Genomic DNA, 18,581 nt, shown 5'->3' on the forward strand with positions numbered 1-18,581 from the left:
TTACGGGGCGAAAAACTGCAGCAGGCGACGGTGCAGAGGGACCTCGGGGTCCTTGTGCATGAGTCGCAAAAACCAAGCCTGCAGGTGCAGCAGGTGGTCAGGAAGGCTAATGGGATGCTGGCCTTCATAGCGAGGGGGATTGAATATAAAAGTAGGGAGGTCTTGCTGCAGCTGTATAGGGCATTGGTGAGGCCGCAGCTGGAGTACTGTGTGCAGTTTTGGTCGCCGTACTTACGCAAGGATATTTTGGCCTTGGAGGGAGTGCAGAGGAGGTTTACTAGGCTGATACCGGAGTTGAGGGGGTTGAGCTATGAGGAGAGGCTGAATAAACTAGGCTTGTACTCGTTAGAGTTTAGAAGAATGAGGGGAGATCTCATTGAGACGTATAAGATGATGAATGGGATGGATAGGACAGAGGTGGAGAGACTCTTCCCGCTCAGAAAGGACAGTAGGACTAAGAGGCACAGCCTCAAGATAAAGGGGGGGAGCAGTTTAGAACGGAGTTGAGGAGGAACTTCTTCACTCAAAGGGTGGTGAATCTCTGGAATTCTCTGCCCGTTGAAGTGGTGGAGGCTGCCTCGCTAAATATTTTTAAGACGCGGGTTGATGGGTTTTTGATAAGCGAGGGGATTAAGGGTTATGGGGAGAGGGCGGGAATGTGGAACTGAGCAGCGACAGATCAGCCATGATCTTATTGAATGGCGGGGCAGGCTCGAAGGGCTGGATGGCCTACTCCTGCTCCTATTTCTTATGTTCTGTGAAGTTTTCTACAGAAATTGATGCTTTAGACACTCCTTGCACCAGCAAAATTATTTGCATAAATAGTAATGTGTGATGTTGCTGCGATTTGAAGCAGAGTATGGCTTTTCTTTTGACACAAAACTCAATGTCTGATTTAAACAGCAACTAATTGTATGATACTAGTTTGGTTACATTCTTGTAATTAGGTTAAGTATTTAAGTTCTAGCAGTCCCCTCGTGACACTTACTGGTTTGCATTGCTTTATTCTGCATCCACTTCACCTAATCCCAATTCATTTCCTTGCTGGAATATAGTTCAATCATTCAATATAGTGGATTATCCAGGTGCCCAGTATTCAAATGTGAATTTTGTCAGAGACCTAATACACTATTCAATCAAAGCCAAGTCCAATCCACAAAACATATTTCCGTTCCATTAACTTCTGTTGAAAATTGAGGCAATTTCTTCTTCTTAACCTGGGGTGCAGAAGCCAGTTATTCTTCTCCTGCTGCCCTACCTGAGCTTAAGAACATAAGAAATAGGAGCAGGAGTAGGCCATCTAGCCCTTTGAGCCTGCCCCGCCATTCAGTAAGATCATGGCTGATCTGAAGTGGATCAGTTCCACTTTCCCGCTTTCTCCTCATAACCCTTAATTCCCTTGTCTATCAAACTAGTTTAATTCATAGTTAGCTTCGCTGCTCTGTATAATCTACTATTTGCCTGGAAAACTACAGAACTTTCTATTATAGTGTATCCAAAATCAAGTCACCTGTTTCCTATTTAGCCAGCTAAACAGGGCAAGTGTGCTATGTAGTCTTTGTGGAACTTCAGCTCCTGAGGATTTCCTAAAGGAGTCATAGTCATTATGGCACAGGAGTCCATGCAACACTCTGCAGAAATACTTCTGCCACTATGGAGGCAGCGAATTCAGTTCTTCCTGCACTCTGCACAGTGCACTCACCAACATGCATTATATTTAATCACTATCCTAGTATTTATAACTTTCAACCTTTATGGAGTAACATTGGGCAGCCAACATTAGAGTTCATTTTTATTCTTAATTGTCTTGGGGTTTATCATCTGATCCACTGTGAATTAAGATTTTACCCTAACTTAGTTCCATCTTTGTATGAAATAATTCTAGTAGCTTGTACACTGTTTGCTTCTGATGTATCTGTTAATGTGGGCAGCATTACTCATGGGTGAGAGGAATGAGCAGCTGAGCCTTACAAACCATGATCGATGTGCATCTCTCTGGAAATTCAGCAGGTTCAGCAGCAGTTGTTGTTTTCCTCAGCCCTAAGATAGAGACTGGAAAATCAGTTTTCATATCCTAAACTGCCATCCAGCATCCCCTGTTGGCAAAACAGATGTATGGACATTAAATGAAGACAGGATTGGGCTCAGCTGTGATAAGACCATAAGACATAGGAGCAGAATTAGGCCACTCAGTCCATAGACTCTGCTCCGACATTCAATCATGGCTGATATTTTTCTCATCCCCATTCTCCTACCTTTTCCCCATGACCCCTGATCTCCTTAATCAAGAACCTATCCATTCCTGTCTTAAAGACACTCAATGATGCTGCTAAAGTTCAATATATTGCTCACATTTGGTTACCAGTTGCACAAGAAGAATGTTCACTTAACAGAAATATTCTGAATGTGACTTGTGATCATGGGCTCATAGCCCTATAAGAAAGCAATGCCTTCGGGGGTGGGGGGAGGGGAGGGTGGTGGGGGTGGGGGAGATACAATAATCAGGAAGAGAAATGTATTCTCAAGCTTTTTGCTGTAATTTTTTTAATGTAAAGATCATTACAGAACTTCCCAAAATTGATGAATGCAAGGAATAATGGTTAAAAAAATACTGAATCCTTCCAAGGTTTGCAAGCAGGTTGTATAGAATTTTAAATTCAGATATTGTATTTTGGAGAGAAAGGCCCAAGATTTTTATTTCTATTATCCAATTGCTCTCCAGGGTGTAATGTGAGTAAAGACTACTATCCAAAGGCACTAGGACAGCACTGGAACCAGTCATCTGTCTCTAAGCTACACACTCCAGCAGAAACATTAAGGAAGACCTCCAAGGAATTAAGAAAGAGAAGGCATTCAAACGAGAAAAATACCAGTAAGGACAAACCGTGTGGGGCATGTATCTGCATCATTGAATTTGCTATTGAAGATCTGTTGCTTTCCTCTCAAGTGAACAGTACATGGCCTGAAACACATTTGTCACACTTACCTTGTGAGCTTGCTGTCTCCATAGATGACATTGTGCCTCGTTGCATTGCCTGATCGCCACCATCTCTTTCACTTATTTGGATTTGTGGATGAAACTTGCATCCACACCAGTGGCACCCAGCCCAACCCTGCCACTGCAGATCTGACACCAGTACTCCTAAGTTGGAGTAGCGATCGCTCCCTCCTCAGTGACTGACACAGATGTTGTAATGAAGAAATAAATAACAGTAGAATCACTTTCTACTTCTGATTCTCTTGTGGTTCTAAATGAGCAGATTTTGTTTCTCTTCTTCCCTCTCTAAATCAGGCTCTTTTCCAATCAACAGGGCTTTCTTCTCCTGCTGCTGCCCATGATATGGTGTTCTATCTGCTTGTTGTTCATGCTTTCATGCTCTAAATCAAATGATCATGGATTCAGATCTCACTGTAGGGCTTGATCACATAATCTAGGCTGACACTCCAGTATTGAATGAATGCTGCATTGTTGGAGATACTGTCACTTGGTTGTAATATCTGCCTACCAGTCCAAGTGAGTGGTGCATGGAAAATATCTCATGGCATTATTTAAAGAGGAAAGGGGAGTTTGCTTTGTTTCCTGAGCAACATTTATCCCTCAGCAAATATCACCAAAATAGATTATTGTACGTGTATCTCGCTAATTGTGAGATCTTGCTATGTGCAAATTGGTTGTCGTATTTGCTTGCAAGTGACTACACTTAAGAAGTCACGAATTGGTTGTGATGTGTTTTGTGTGTGAAAGGTACTATAACTAAATTGCATATTTATTTGATTCCTCTTGCCTTTATTCCTGAAACTATACTTTCTAAGGTCTGCCTTTTACCATATTGTCCTGTACAGCTCCAGATCCCTTCCTTGTTATTTCCTCTGGATGGTTCACACCTATTTTCAGCTCTACTTATTGTACTTTATTTTCCTAACTTTCTGCAATCAGACCCTCTTTCTAACTGACATATGCCTGGCTCATACAAACAAAAGAAATAGGAGCAGAAATAGGCCACCTGGCCTGCTGAGCCTGTTTTGCCACTCAGTAGGATCAAGGCTGATCTGTTTGTGTTTCGAATTATGCATCTACCCGCAATAGTCTTTTTATTAGGCAAAGAAATCAACCTGCCTCCACCTCAAAAACACATTCATTGACCCCCACCTCCGCCACCTTCTGAGGCAGAGTTCCAGGTTCACATAGCCCTCACCAAAAAAAAACTTCTGTCCTAAAAGGACAATCCCTAAATTTAAAACAGTGTCCCCTAATTCTGAACTCAAACACAAGAGGAAACATCCTTTCCATGTTCACCTCATTAAGAACGCTCAAGATCTTGTATACTTCAATCAAGTCACCCATCATTCTTCTAAACTCCAAGCCCAGACTGTCCAAAATTTCCTCATAAGACAAACTCGTTCATTCCAGCTATCAATCTAATAAACTTCCTCTGAAGTGTCTCCAATGCATTTACATTTGCAATTGAACACAAAAGAGTGTTATACTTCAGTTACACAGGGCATTGGTGATACTACATCTCAAATATTGTGTGCAGTTTTGGTCTCAACAGATCAAATCTTTCCTTAAATAAGAGGGAAATTACTTGAGGTGGGAGCAGTGCTCCAAAACCTCGTAATTCCAAATAAACCTGTAGGACTTTAATCTTGTGTTGTGAGACTTCGTACTGTCTTCACTCACTGACCCCAAACTCCTGACTGCCTCTTTCTTGCGCTGTTTTCAATCTCCTGACTGTCTCTCCACTCCCTGTTTTCAGTCTTCTAATTGCCTTTCCTCACACTATTTTCAATTTCTATTGTGATAAAAGGTAGATTTGAAAACTGTTTATTGATTTTTCAATAGCTTTTTTTCATATTTAAAATACTGGGAACTTCACAAAATTAGTCACAGCTATAAACTATTGAATGTGTTTGAAAAATGTGCTGACACCAGTTTCTTAAATAGCATTGTAAAGTCTTGTTATCCTTATGACCTTTTATTGATTTTTGCACTTTTTTTTGTATTTCAGTTTTAAATAAACGACACTGTGCTCTTCTGAACTCCAGTGAATTTCCTCCTGGTTCTTTGGTGAAAACAGCACAGATTCCAGTTTCTAGTCAACAAACTCCATGTTCCAGCCCAACAGACACCTGGGCACCCAGATCAACACCATCCCAAAGACCACTTGCACACACAAAGGATGTAAGATATAGTGGACAGACTATAATTTATTGGACTGTGCTAAACCTATCACTGATATTCAATCATTAGAGATTTCTGTACTGGATTAATTCCTCCCATGAAGGGGTAAGAGGCAGAAGATAACCAATGAATAACTTCTTCTGAATGTCATAGATAAGTTAGCTAACCTTTTTTCTTTCAAATTAGCCACAGTATAAGAATGTTTCCTCAAGAGTGAAGTGGCCATTTTCTCCAGTAGATTTCACAATAGTACTGATCTATTCTTCACCTGTGGCAATGGCAGGATACTGATTGAAACATAGAGAATTTACACTACAGAAGGAGGCCATTTAGCCCATTGTGTCTGTGCCAGTCTTGCTTGTTTAAGATACAGGAACATTACTGAGCTGTCATGATTGCTTCATAGATGGAAATGGTTTGGGGTTAAGGATACCCCTGGCTGCATGCTGATGCGGTCATGTAAGGGTGGCATGGTGGCATTGCTGCCTCACAGTTCCAGAAACCTGGGTTTGATTCTGATCTTGGGTAACTTCTTTGTGGAGTTTGCATGTTCTCCCAGTGCTTCAGTTTCCTATCACAGTCCAAAAATGTGCAGATTAGGTGAATTGGTAATTCTAAAATTGCCCTTAGTGTCTATAGATGTGTAAGTTAGCTATGGATTAGCTATGGTAAATGCGGGGGAGGGTGTTACAGGGATAGGGCAGGGAGAGTTGGTGCAAACTCGATGGGCTGAATGACCGGCTCCTGTAACAAAGGGGTTTCTGTGTTCTATTCTTTGTGCTCACCTGCCCTGTTTACCAAAATGAACTACATAATGCAATAAGGATGTGTTTTGGCTAACATTAATTGAGGACCTTTTTTTTTGTCCTTGTGACTCTAGCATACCAAGGCTGAGTGTGAATCTGCTATCACAGGATGATTGACTGGGTTTCTAATTACACTTCTTTAAAAGCACACTTATGAAATTTGAGTGCATTTTGATTATGATAAAACTTTTAGTTCTTGCAGCCCAATGATTTGGCTGATTCAAGGCTTTGGGGAGGTATGCCTCACAGACCATTCGGGTCCAGATTTGATCCCTACTTTGTACCAGACCTCAATTGGGACAGTGGAGAGGATGTCACAGTTGGCCATAGTATCTGCAGGTTAGGGAAGGGAAAATTAGTTAAATGTCCCCTGTCTAATCCAGTAACCTTCTCTGAAACCATCCAGTGAAGACTGTATTTCCCTCACCACCCCATTTTGTCAGTAGTCTGATGGCACTTAATGTCTCTCTTCAGTTATTATTGTTTGTTGACAGAAGTGCTGGGCGTGTTTATTCAAGGAACTGTGACCCAACAAGAAGGGAAGGAAAGCAGAAAATTGACAGGATGCCATAAAGAAGACTTATTGTAATCCTGCTATGTCATTAAAACTAGGGATTATTGTCACAACTCTACTGTCAATCTTTTCAGAAAAGAAGTTAGACAAATTCTTTAGAAGACTCAAACCTATATAATGAAAATCTGTTTGTATTATTCTAGATTCCCTTACGGCAAAGGCAGCAAAGTGAATGTTGTTATGATATTGATAACATTGTGATACCCATGTCATTGGTTGCTACCTCCAAGATCGAGAAGCTACAGTACAAGGAAATCATTACTCCGAGGTAGACGGTTTCTCTTGGTTTTATTTATAAGACATAGACCTTGTATTATTATTGCTAGCAGAAGGCCAGCATTGAGGAACCACAGAAACGCTGAAAGTGTTGTGCATGGGTACATACTCAGTTTGTAACATTGCATTACCAGTGACCCAAAAGTAGTCCCAATTTCTTATGTGGCCAGCAGGAGGAATAAAACAAAATGAAGTGGATTATAACAATGGAAAAATAGAATAATCTTATAGACCCATTAAACGCAATTTGTAGTAATTGTGTGGTGTTTTCTAGATCAGTATGGTGAGGAACCAACTAGGGAACAAGCTATTTTGGATTTAGTATTGTGCAATGAGAAAAGGCGGACTAATAATCTTGTAGTAAGGATCCCAAGGGAAGAGTGAACTTTTGATCTTGGAAATGATTTAGTTAAGTTTCTCTTGGTATGGAAATAGGAAGGGATGAGTGAAAGAAAGCATGGGCCTACTGGAGATTAAGACTGTTGAAATAATTGGGAATAAAAAAATGGCAGACACATTAAACAGCAATTTTGCCTGTCTTCACAGCAGAAGCCACTAAAAACATTCTGGAAATAATGCCTGATCAAGAGTCTAGCAAGAAATAAAGTTGAAGTCAGTATAGATTAAAAAAAAACTGGAAAATTAATGGGACTAAGTGACAACAAATCCCCTGGATCTAATGTCCCACATCCAAAGATTTTCAAAGAATTAGCTGCAGAAAAAGTGGATGCATTGGTTTTGATCTTGCAGAATTCTGAAATAATTCTCAAGGATTGGAAATCAGCAAATAATCCCACTCTTTAAGAAAGGAGGGAGAACAAAAATGGGGAAATATTTCCAGAATGTTTTAGTCTTTTACCATCAAGACAGATACATTTTTTAAGAGCTATGGGTGTTTGGTTGTGGGGTATATTCAAGTCAGCTGGCAATAAATTTTGGGTGCTAAGGAGATTAAGTGAAGTAGGGATAGTGTGGGAATGGGAACTTGAGATAAAAGATTAGCCATGATCTTGTTGCAAGCAGAGCAGGATTAAAGGGTTAATAGCCCACTCCTGTCCCTGTTTCTTTTGTTTTCAACTCTTTATTTCCTCAGAAAAATTCATTAAGTTTTGTTGGACAGATCTGTCATGGCTGCTGTTATCAGCTGATGTTTGGCTTCAGATTATTGTCTCAAAGCTTATTCAAAGCCAGTTTGGGACTGTAATTTATCCCTCTGCGTTTTCTGAACAGACATGTAACATTTGTAATTCTTCACTCATCAAAAAAACATTATAAGATTGTTACCAGTGCCTCTGCTATCCCCACCCATGCTTCCCTCGTTAATGTAAAATGCAAAACAGCCTGACAGGGTGACTTTGCTATTTTGAACCCTGTCAATTTTTTAAGTATCTCCTTTATTCTTGTCCTATTCCCCTGCAATGTTACTGTGACGTTGATAGCATCATCGTGTCTTCTGAAAACATGCAAAATGTTCATTTAGTTCCTCGGCAACGCCCTCAGCCTCCACAAGATTTCCTTTGTGGTCCCTGATTGACCCCACCCTTCCTTTCGCCACTGTTTTTATATTTTTAAGCTTTATAAAAGATATTAGTGTCCCTAACTGTTCCAACAAAAGGGCAATCAAGGGTGTTTCTGTTTATTTTGGTTCAATGCTACTCTTGTGGTGCCTTTGCTCGCTGCTAGATCAATTAATTTCACATTGTATTGTCTTGTTAGCGCATTCAGGACTGTCCTCTTACTGTGCTCTGCATTTCCTCATTCCCATAGTGGATTGATAATGACTAACATCAGTAAAAGCTTGTTATGGTTTGCACATAAATTGGTTGCCATGATAACGATGCATAACAATGATTGTCCTTCAGAAGTAAGTCATCGGCTAAAAATGTAAAATACTGTGGATGCTGGAAATATCCAGTTGGCCTGGCAGAATCTGTGGAGAGGGAATGAATTAACATTCAGTTTGATCTGGCAGATGGAAGAAGTGCTTTTGGACCTACTGAGGCATTAGATACTGTATAAATGGAAGTTGTTCCTTGCTGTTTTCTTAAGCCAAGGAGTTTTGTAGTCAGCAATGAAAACAAGTTCAGGATTGGCCTTTTTATTAAGAATCATTTTAGCAGTAATTCTGCCGTGATTTTGTTGTTTGAAGTTTGTGATATCTCTTTAGTGTCGGTTGATTCCTGAGATGTGACAACCTTTCTTAACTCACTAAGAAGGAATGACACAAGTCTCGATCACTGTGAGGCTGATGATCATGATGTTCACAATTGGATTCTGACAAAGGTGCTACTCCAGTTCCAACTGAGATAGGAAACCAACCATTTCGGAAACATCTTGGGAGCACTGCACGGGCTCAGTCAGGATGAAGCTGCCCTCCTTCAGAGTTTGTGCATTCATATTTAGGTCATGAATCCCCTTTAATTTCTGCAGTCTACATAGAAACTAGGAGTAGGCCATTTGGGCCTTTGAACCTGCTCTGCCAATCATATTATCGTGCTGGTCCTCTGTCTAAATGCTATATTGCCACTTTCTCCCCATACCTAGTCTGTCTTTCTTGAATACATTCAGTGACTTGACCTCCAGAGCCTTCTGTGGTAGAGAATTCCATAGGTTCGCTACCCTTGGAGTGAAGGAATTTGTCCTCATCTCAGTCCTCTAATCTATGATATGGTCTACCCCATATCCTGAAGCTGTCACTGTGATCCCTTGTAGATTCCTCAACCAGGGAAAATATCCTCCCTGCCTGTAGTCTGTCCAGCCCTGTTACAATTTTATATTTCCAATCAGATCTGTCCTTCTAAACTCTAGTGAATGTAGGCCTGGTCAAACCAATCTGTCCTCATAAAGCCAACATGTCTTAAGCCTTCCTAATTGCTTGTTGCACCTGCCTCTCCATTTTCTTTGTGTGGTGTACAAGGGCACCCAGATCCCTGTGTCTATTCACACTTCCCAATATATCACCATTTAAATAATACTCTTCCTTTCTATTTTTCACTCCGAAGTGTATAACTTCACATTTGGTCATGTTGTACTGCATCTGCCATGTGTTCGTCCACTCACTGAACTTGTCTAAGTCACTTGAAGCCTCCTTACATCTCCTGACAATTCTGAGTGATGTTGACTAAATGGTGATTACCTTGTGTGGATCTTTCTCATTCTCCATAAATACGAAACAGCTGCGTCCCACCCCTCAATTCACTTTCTCTAAACTGGTTCAATGTGAAGCTGCTTTAATACTAGCAAACTATAGTGCTGATGTCTACATTGTTCTCATTGCTTTGCTGTAAGTCTGAGTGTTGTGCCTCGGATCAGAGGAAGGTGCAGTTTATAACATGATATTATATAGAATGGTGTGGATGAAAATAACCTGACAAAACAGCCATGTGAGTTTCTAAAAGGAACATTGTCCCCAAGTGGCCATTTTTCCCAAGATGATGATAAGAATTGATTTGCATGTGGATTTTTAAGCTTCTTTCAAGGAATATATCTGTGCATATGATGATCACAAACTAATCTAATTTGATTTTAACAAAAAATCAAACTGAGAACTTGATTTTTAAGAACTAGAAGTATGACGGATTTGCACAATTAAACATTTCCCTTTTTATACCACTGATTAAATGTCTAGATTAACTAAGAAAAAAAGGAAGACCTGTATTTAAATGCCAGGACCTTTGACAGTTTACAGCCAATGAGGTACTGAGTACAGTGAGGAAACGTAGCAGCCATTTAGATATCGCTTGAGAATAAATATTGGCTGGGACACGAGAACCTGAGATTAGAGACAGGATCTTGGTTTAATATCTCAAACAAAGGCAACATCTGTGGCAGTGCAGTGGTCCCTCAGTACTGTGCTGGAGTAACAGCTTCAAACACACATTCTACAATCTGCTGCTAGCAGCAATAGAAATGAGATTCCGTGTCTAATCATTTTAATGGTCACACATGTTTAAAGTTCTGTATTACTTTGAATAGTGAAAGTTGAGGGACATTAATAATATTCAAAGTTATAAGCTGTTATAAGTGGATGTAGAGTAGAATGGGAGAAATCTTATACTGACATGTGGGTCTGTATCCAGAGAACACAGACTTCAAATTATTGGTGAAAAAAAACAAAGGTGAGATGAGGGGAATATATTTTACGCAGCGAGTTGTAACGCTCTGCAGTACTGTGCCTGAAAAAGTAGCAGATTCAAATTGAACAATTTTCAGCAAGGAAAAATTGAATAAAAATTTGAAAGGGGAATGTTTACAGGGCAACGAGAAAAGGGCAGCAAGTGGGACTAATTGAATAAATAGCTGACACAGGTACATCTGACTAAATGGCAGTTTCATTGCTGTTCAGTTCAATAATTTGTTGATTAAATCTGCTTTCCTTATATTAACAGCTGGCGGATTGTGACCATCAAACCATTGAAAGAACAACATTTACAAGGGAAAGTGGTATGTTTGAAGTCTACTGAAAATGTTGCAATAACAACGTGGGATTGGCTTATACTGGTGATGCCACATATTAATCATGCAGATGAATGCTGAAGTTGCACTGTCAAATTGGATAAATCAATTGCATTTCCATTTTGTACTCTGATGCCCCTGTGTTTTTTTTTCCCAGCACCCACTTGACATTTTATTGCACTGGTAATAGATAAGTTATGCTCTCAGCATTCATTCATCAATATTGTAAAAACAACTGATTTACTACCACTACCATCCTAGATTGAATAGTTGTCCATAACCGTTTTCAGAACATTTTGCCTCAATATTAAATACCCCACAACTGGGGTATTTAATAAAGAAAAATTACATCCCCAAAATGCAGCAGGTTGTGTGGTGTCTCACTGTGGAGGTTCCCGTAAGCAGTCCCATAGGACCAAGGATGGCTCTGATTCAAACTCTTGTCACGTTGGAAGTTTGTGTGCTTCCTCAATGCCTCAATTTCACCTTTATATACTCCTAATGAAGTCTCTGTGTTTGGTAACTTACCGAATGAGTTTTCTCCATTTTGATCAGTCATAAGCCATCTTCCATTAAGCCAATGGGTATATTTGACGTCTTCAGGGATGCTTTGAGAACACCCCTAGGCATTTCCACTGTCCTCCTGGCAGTCTGCATGACCAAGCTCCAAGTCCAACAGTTGCACAAACAACTTGTTCTGTCCCACAGAGCTGGTTTTGTGTGGTTAGGACCTTGGTGCTTGGCAAGTTGGCTCAGGAGAGGACATTGCTGTTGGATCACTGTTCTTGTCACTGGATTTGGAGAATCATGCAAAGGCAGCGCTTATGGTGCTTCTCCAGTGCTTTGAAGTACTGGTGCAGGTTGTCAGAAGCCTAGAGGAGTGCAAGGTCACTGTTGCCCAGAAAGCCATGTACTTGGACTCAGGATTGAGATCCTGGCTCTCAAATGTTCTCTTCCTCAGGTGGCCAAAGTACATTGGAGATGATGATGAATTTCATCATTTGTGTCTGCCCTTGTCGAGAGGAGGCTCTGAAGATACAATACAGAAAATGGTCCACGTTTTCCTGGATCTCACTGTTGGCTGTATTTCACGGGCGAAAGTGTTCTGCTGTAAGAGTTGTTTGGAAGCAGATCTTAGTTTTCTGGGTGTTAAGTAGAAATCTCACTTTCTGGTATGGAGTCATCGATAATGACTTGGAACTCAGCTTCTGAGTGAGCACGTACCCAACCATCCATTACTGAAACTCAATGACTGAGATTGGAGTGATTTTGGCTTTAGGTTGAAGATGACATTGGTTGAACAGTTTCCTGTCTATCTGTAGATTATCACCACCCCTGTGGGTTATTTGCTGGAGGAAATGTGGAAGCATTATTTAAGAACATAAGAACATAAGAAATAGGAGCAGGAGTAGGCCATCTAGCCCTTCGAGCCTGCCCCGCCATTCAATAAGATCATGGCTGATCTGAAGTGGATCAGTTCCACTTTCCTGCTTTCTCCCCATAACCCTTAATTCCCCTGTCTATCAAAAACCTATCTACCCATGTCTTAAACATATTTAGCGAGGTAGCCTCTACCACATCAACGGGCAGAGAATTTCAGAGATTTGCCACCCTTTGAGTGAAGAAGTTCCTCCTCAATTCCGTTCTAAACTGCCCCCCCCCCCCCTTATCTTGAGACTGTGCCCTCTAGTCCTGCTGTCCTTCCTGAGCGGGAAGAATCTCTCTACCTCTACCCTATCCATCCCCTTCATTATCTTATACGTCTCTATAAGATTCCAACGAGTACAAACCCAGTCTATTCAGCCTCTCTTCATAGTTCAACCCCCTCATCTCCGGTATCAGCCTAGTCAACCTCCTCTGCACTCCCTCCAAGGCCAAAATATCCTTGTGCAAGTGTGGTGACCAAAACTGCACACAGTACTCCAGCTGCGGCCTCACCAGTACAGTTGCAGCAAGACCTCCCTGCTTTTATATTCAATCCCCCTCGCTATAAAGGCCAGCATCCCATTTGCAAGTTTTCACTGAGTGGATTTATGGTGGCTCTAATGATGAGGATCACAGCTTGCATTTCATTGCAGAGGAAGGTGACAAATTTCTGAGGATGCTAATAGTTTGCAGAGTTAAAGGCTTTTATGAAGTCGTAAAAGGCTATGTACAGTGATCAGTGCTGTTCCTTGCACTTGAACTTTTCACAATGAAGATCATATCTGTGGTGTCTCTTGATGGATGAAAACTGCACTATGATTTTTTTCCTTTATTTTGTGAGATCTGGGTGTTGCTGGCAAGACCAACATTTGTTGTCCATCCATAAATCCCTTTGGAATGAGTGGCATGTCACTCCATTTTAGAGGGTATTTGAGAATAAGGCGCATTATTGTAGGCCAGACCAGATTAGGATGGAAAATTTTCTTCCCCAAAGGCCATTAGTGATCCAGATGAATTTTTACAACAATCTTGGCCACCATTACAGATTGAATTTAAATTCCGCCAGCTGCCATAATTAGATTTGAACTCATGTCCCCACAGCATTAGCCTGAGCCTCTGGATTGCAAGTTCATTGCGATTACTAGTACTGTCTCCACATAAACTGCAGAAGGCATTTGACCACTGGAAGAGGCCACTGAGGCTGATCCTTGCTTTGATTTTTTCCTGTTCAGTGGTCATTGCAATTGGATTTGTCTTTTTTTTGAATATAACCATAATCACGGCATCCCTGAGATCCGCCAATATGTGGCACGGTGGCTCGGTTAGCACTGTTGCCTCTCAGCACCAGGGACCCAGGTTCAATTCCGACCTCGGTATCTGTAAATGTAGTGTTTGCATGTTCTCCCCGTGTCTGCATGGGTTTCCTCCAGGTGCTCTGGTTTCCTCCCACAGTCCAAAGGTTAGATGGATTGACTGTGCTAAATTGCCCCTTAGTGTCTGGGGGACTAGCAGGGTAAATGTGAGTTTATGGATTTAGGACCTGGGTGGGATTGTTGTTGAGGCAGGTTTGATGAATCAAATGGCCTCTTCCTGCACTGTAGGAATTCTGTGCCGTTTTTCCAAATGAGGATCAGCAACAATGCCAGGAGTGTAACTTGGCTGTGTTTCAAAATTTTAGCAGGGATTCCATCTGCTCCACAGAAATAATTGTTTTTCAGCTGTCAGATGGCTTTTTCAACTTTGTTCTCGACCAGGATAGCGCCAAGGTCGGTGCTATTGAGGAATGCAGTCGAGGATTTTTGAGTCAGTAGCAGAATCTCGGTTGAGGAATTCTTCAGAACGCTCTCTCCAGCGAGCACTGACTGCCTCCCATGTCCTTGATAAGCTCTCCACACAACACAATGGAGGGTATCCACAATGTGAAGGACTTTATCTCCACAGCATTGTGCAGCGGTCACTGCTGCTGATACTGTCATGGACAGATGCATCTGCGCAGGCAAGTTGATGCAGATGTTTTTCCCTCTTGTTGGTTTACTCCCCACCTGCCACAGACCCAGTCTAGCAGCTATGTCCTTTAGGACCCAGCCAGCTGGGCCTGTCGCCGTGCTATCGAGCCATCCTTTTCAAAGGACATTGAAGTCCCCTGCCCAGAGTACATTCTGCACTTTTGTCAACCTCCGTGCTTTTGCCAAATGATGAGTACTGATTTACCAGCTATGAGGAGATGGTACATGGTAATCAGCAGGTTTCCTTGTCCATGTTTGACTGGGCGCTCAAGACTTCATGGGGTCCAGAGTTGATGATGAGGATTCCCAGGGGCAACTCCCTCTCCACTGTATACCACCGTGCTGCCGTCACTCCTGTCGGGTCTGTCCCATTATGGGACGGGACGTGCCCAGGAATGGTGATGGTGTGTCTGTGACGTCATCTGTAAGGTATGGTTCTGTAAATATTACTATATCTGTGAGCTCTCCCAAATTTGATGCAAGCCCTCATTGTTAGTAAGGAGGACACTGCAGTGTCAACAGGGTTGGGCTTGCTGTTGGCATTTCCAGTGCCTGGATCGATGCTGGGTGCACTGTCTGGTTTCATTGTAGCACTCGGATACAGCTGAGTGGCTTGCTAGGCCATTTCAGATTGCAGTTAAGAGTCAGCCACTCTGCTGTGGATCTGGAGTCACATGTAGATCAAACCTGGTAAGGATGGCAACATTTTTTCCTTTAGAGGAGGAAACCTGACAGTTTCATAATCATTAGACATTTAATTCCAGATGTTTTTATGGAATTTAAATTCCACCACCTGCAATGGTAGGATTCAAACCCAAGACCCACAGCATTACTCTGTATCTTTGAATTGCTGATCCAGTGGCAATGCCAGTATGCTATGGCTTTCCTGGTGGCCTGGTTTAATTTTAACAGTTGCTATGGAAACTCAGAGGTGGGAATGTTGTCAATTTGGGTTACCTAATAGGCAGGAAATAAGGAAAAGGTGATTGTGGTCCTGGTACTAAGGACATCCACTTTCCCTGCCTCTGTGTTTTGGCCTTTTTTACTGTCAGCGTTCTGTCGTTACGTTGTGTTTTGTTACTTAGTTTTCTTGCTTTCATACGTGTTTCAGTGCAATGTTTGTACAAATATTTCAATAGCATTTATTTTAATTAATCAAGATACTAGTTTCTGTTGGTCACTGTCTGCCTACTTTGTTCGTAGCTGGAAGACCTTTCAGATGAAGCATTTGCCTCACGGCATAGAAAGCATGAAAGAAGGGAACAGGCAAGGTGGTTCCTATGGCAGCAAAGCAGATGTCATCGAAGAGGCAACAGGCAAGTGTATGGATCCAAAATGACATTCCTTCGGTTTTCTTTCTCCTCGTGTAAACAATTATATTTTAACAAATTCAATTACTTGCAAAGTAAAATTGAGAAATACAATACATGGTGGCACAGTAGTTAGCACTGCTCCCTCACAGCACCAGGGACCTGGGTTTAACTCTGGCCTTGGGTGACTGTGTGGCATTTACACGTTCTACCTGTGTCTGCATGGATTTCTTCTGGGTGCTACAGTTTCCTCTCACAGTCCAAAGATGTGCAGGTTAGGTGGATTGACAATGCTAAATTGCGTTATAGTATTAGGGAGATTTGCAGGGTAAATATGTGAGGTTATGGGAATAGGGCCTGGATATGATTGTTTTTGGTGCAGGCTTGATGGGCTGAATGGTCTTCTGCACTGTAGGAACTCTGTGATTCTAAATACATTGTATAAGGATTGTGGAGGACTCAAATTGGAAATATTCTGTCTATCTGCCCTCACAACACATTTCTTTCTAAGTTCTTTTGTCAAACAACCTTTGTTAAAGCTTCTCATCTCCTGAAGCTGTTAATTCCTCGCTGTTATGTGGTGGCACTGACTGCCTCACCCACATAGCAACTCCATGGAATAATCATCCTCGTTTATTTGCCAGTACTCCTTTATAAGTCAATAAGGCCAGCATGGGGTGGATCTGATTGAGTGTTGTGGTTGTGTACCAAGAGCCGTCATGAAATCACAGCCAACAAACTGAGAAGGACAACAGGAGATGAGAATGTTTTTTGTAAAAGTTGGTCTGAAATTTCTGTTTTCAGCTCTGATCACACAATGGCAGTGCTGAAGAATAACTTACAGGAGTCAGACTGATAATTGCAGACCCAACACACACCTGCATTTAGCTTTACTTTTAATCTTGATCAGTTTTGTATTGACAGATTATAGATTATGGAATGGGACAATTTTGTGATCCTGCATTAATCTGTCTGTTAGATAATCATTGCCTATCAAAACACTTTAGAGAAGACAACAACCCATACCCCCATCCCCCCCCACCACCTCCCCACAAAAATCTGGGGGCGTGGTTGCAGGGTCGAGTCCTTAGCTTAACCATCTTCAGCTGCTTCATCAATGGCCTTAAGGTCAGAAGTGGGGAGTGATTGCAAATGGCTACACAATATTCAGCACCATTTACAACTCCTCAGATAGTAAAAACAGAAAATGCTGAGCAGACCTGACCACATCTGTGGTGAACAAATAGAGCCAATATTTCAAGTCCTGGTGACTCATTGTCAGAGCTTCCTCAGATAACAAAGCAGTCTGTGTCTATTTTTAGTACAACCTGGACAATATTCAGACATAGGTTGGTAAGTGGCAATTGACATTAACGCCACAAGATGACCGTGCTCAACACGAGCGAATCTAGCCATCTCCTCTTGACGTTCAATAGTATTCCACTGTTGAATCATCCACCTTCAACATCCTGGGTGTTACAATTGACCAGAAACTGAATTAGAACAGCCATATGATACTGTGACTACAAAAGCACACCAGAAGCTGGGAATATTTCGGAGAGTAACTTACCTGACTCCCCAAAGCCTGTCTGCGATCTATAAGGCACAAATCAGGAGTGTGATGAAATACTCTCCAGTTATCTGGATGTGTGCAGTTCCAGCAACACTCCAGTAGCTCAATACCATCCAAGACGAAACAGCTTACCTCATGGGCACTCCATCCATTTACTCCTCCACTACTAATGCACAATGGCAACAGTGTGTACAATCTACAAAATGCACTGCAGCAACTTGCCAATGCTCCTGAGACAGCACTGTCTAAACTCACATCTCTATCAACTCGAAGGACAAGGGCAACAGATGCATGGAAATACCACCATCTACAACTCTCCTCCAGTCACAGACCATCCTGACTTGAAACTATATAACTGTTCCTTCATTGTTGCTAGGTCAAAACACTCTTCCTAACAGCACTGTGGGTGTTCCTACAGCACATGGACATCAGTTCAAGCACCACCTCATGGGCAGTTGGGAGTGGATAATAAATGGTGGCCAAGCCACAGTATCACACAAATGAATAGATATTTTTAAAAATTGTCATTTGCAGAAGAACATTCCAGAATTCTACCATGCTTTGCACATGGAAACTTATCTAATTTCACTCCTGTAAGGTCAGGCTTTAATAAGCAGAGCTATGCCCACAATCCTAGACTCCCAAAAAAAGCAGACAGTTTCTCCCTATCTAGCTGTTCCCTTAAAAACTTGAATTAAATCACTCAACTTCAAAATTCCAGGGAATGCACTATAGTTTGTGTAATTTCTCCTCCTAATTTAACCCTTAGATTCAGGTATCATCCTGGAAGGTCTGTACTCTAAAACGTCCCAACATGTGGTGCCTGCTTACAGTATTGCTGCTACAGTCTAACAGTGTTATGTATTGCTGAAGCATGACCTTATAGTTTAAGGCTAGAAGTATAAATTCCAACATTCCATTAATTTTTTTTTGATTAAAATGTATGAACAAGAAGTGATGACTGATGTACCTGG

General features: G+C 41.5%; 1 protein-coding gene across 6 annotated transcripts in view; it reads left to right on the forward strand.

Annotated features, from left to right (window-relative positions):
- Positions 1-18,581, forward strand: part of kansl1l (KAT8 regulatory NSL complex subunit 1-like) — a 74,501-nt gene that overhangs the window by 45,439 nt on the left and 10,481 nt on the right. For 5 of the 6 annotated variants that reach the window (XM_080198499.1, XM_080198501.1, XM_080198502.1 and 2 more), the window contains exons 9-13: positions 2,723-2,872; positions 5,010-5,182; positions 6,706-6,830; positions 11,227-11,281; positions 15,928-16,040. In XM_080198499.1, coding sequence (XP_080054625.1) covers positions 2,723-2,872; positions 5,010-5,182; positions 6,706-6,830; positions 11,227-11,281; positions 15,928-16,040 — 616 coding nt within the window. The remainder of the gene's footprint in view (positions 1-2,722; positions 2,873-5,009; positions 5,183-6,705; positions 6,831-11,226; positions 11,282-15,927; positions 16,041-18,581) is intronic. The other variant, XM_080198503.1, reaches the window with a different exon arrangement.

This window comes from Carcharhinus amblyrhynchos, chromosome 11, assembly GCF_965287045.1.
Source record: "Carcharhinus amblyrhynchos chromosome 11, sCarAmb.v2.hapA, whole genome shotgun sequence".
Taxonomy (NCBI): Eukaryota; Metazoa; Chordata; class Chondrichthyes; order Carcharhiniformes; family Carcharhinidae; genus Carcharhinus; species Carcharhinus amblyrhynchos.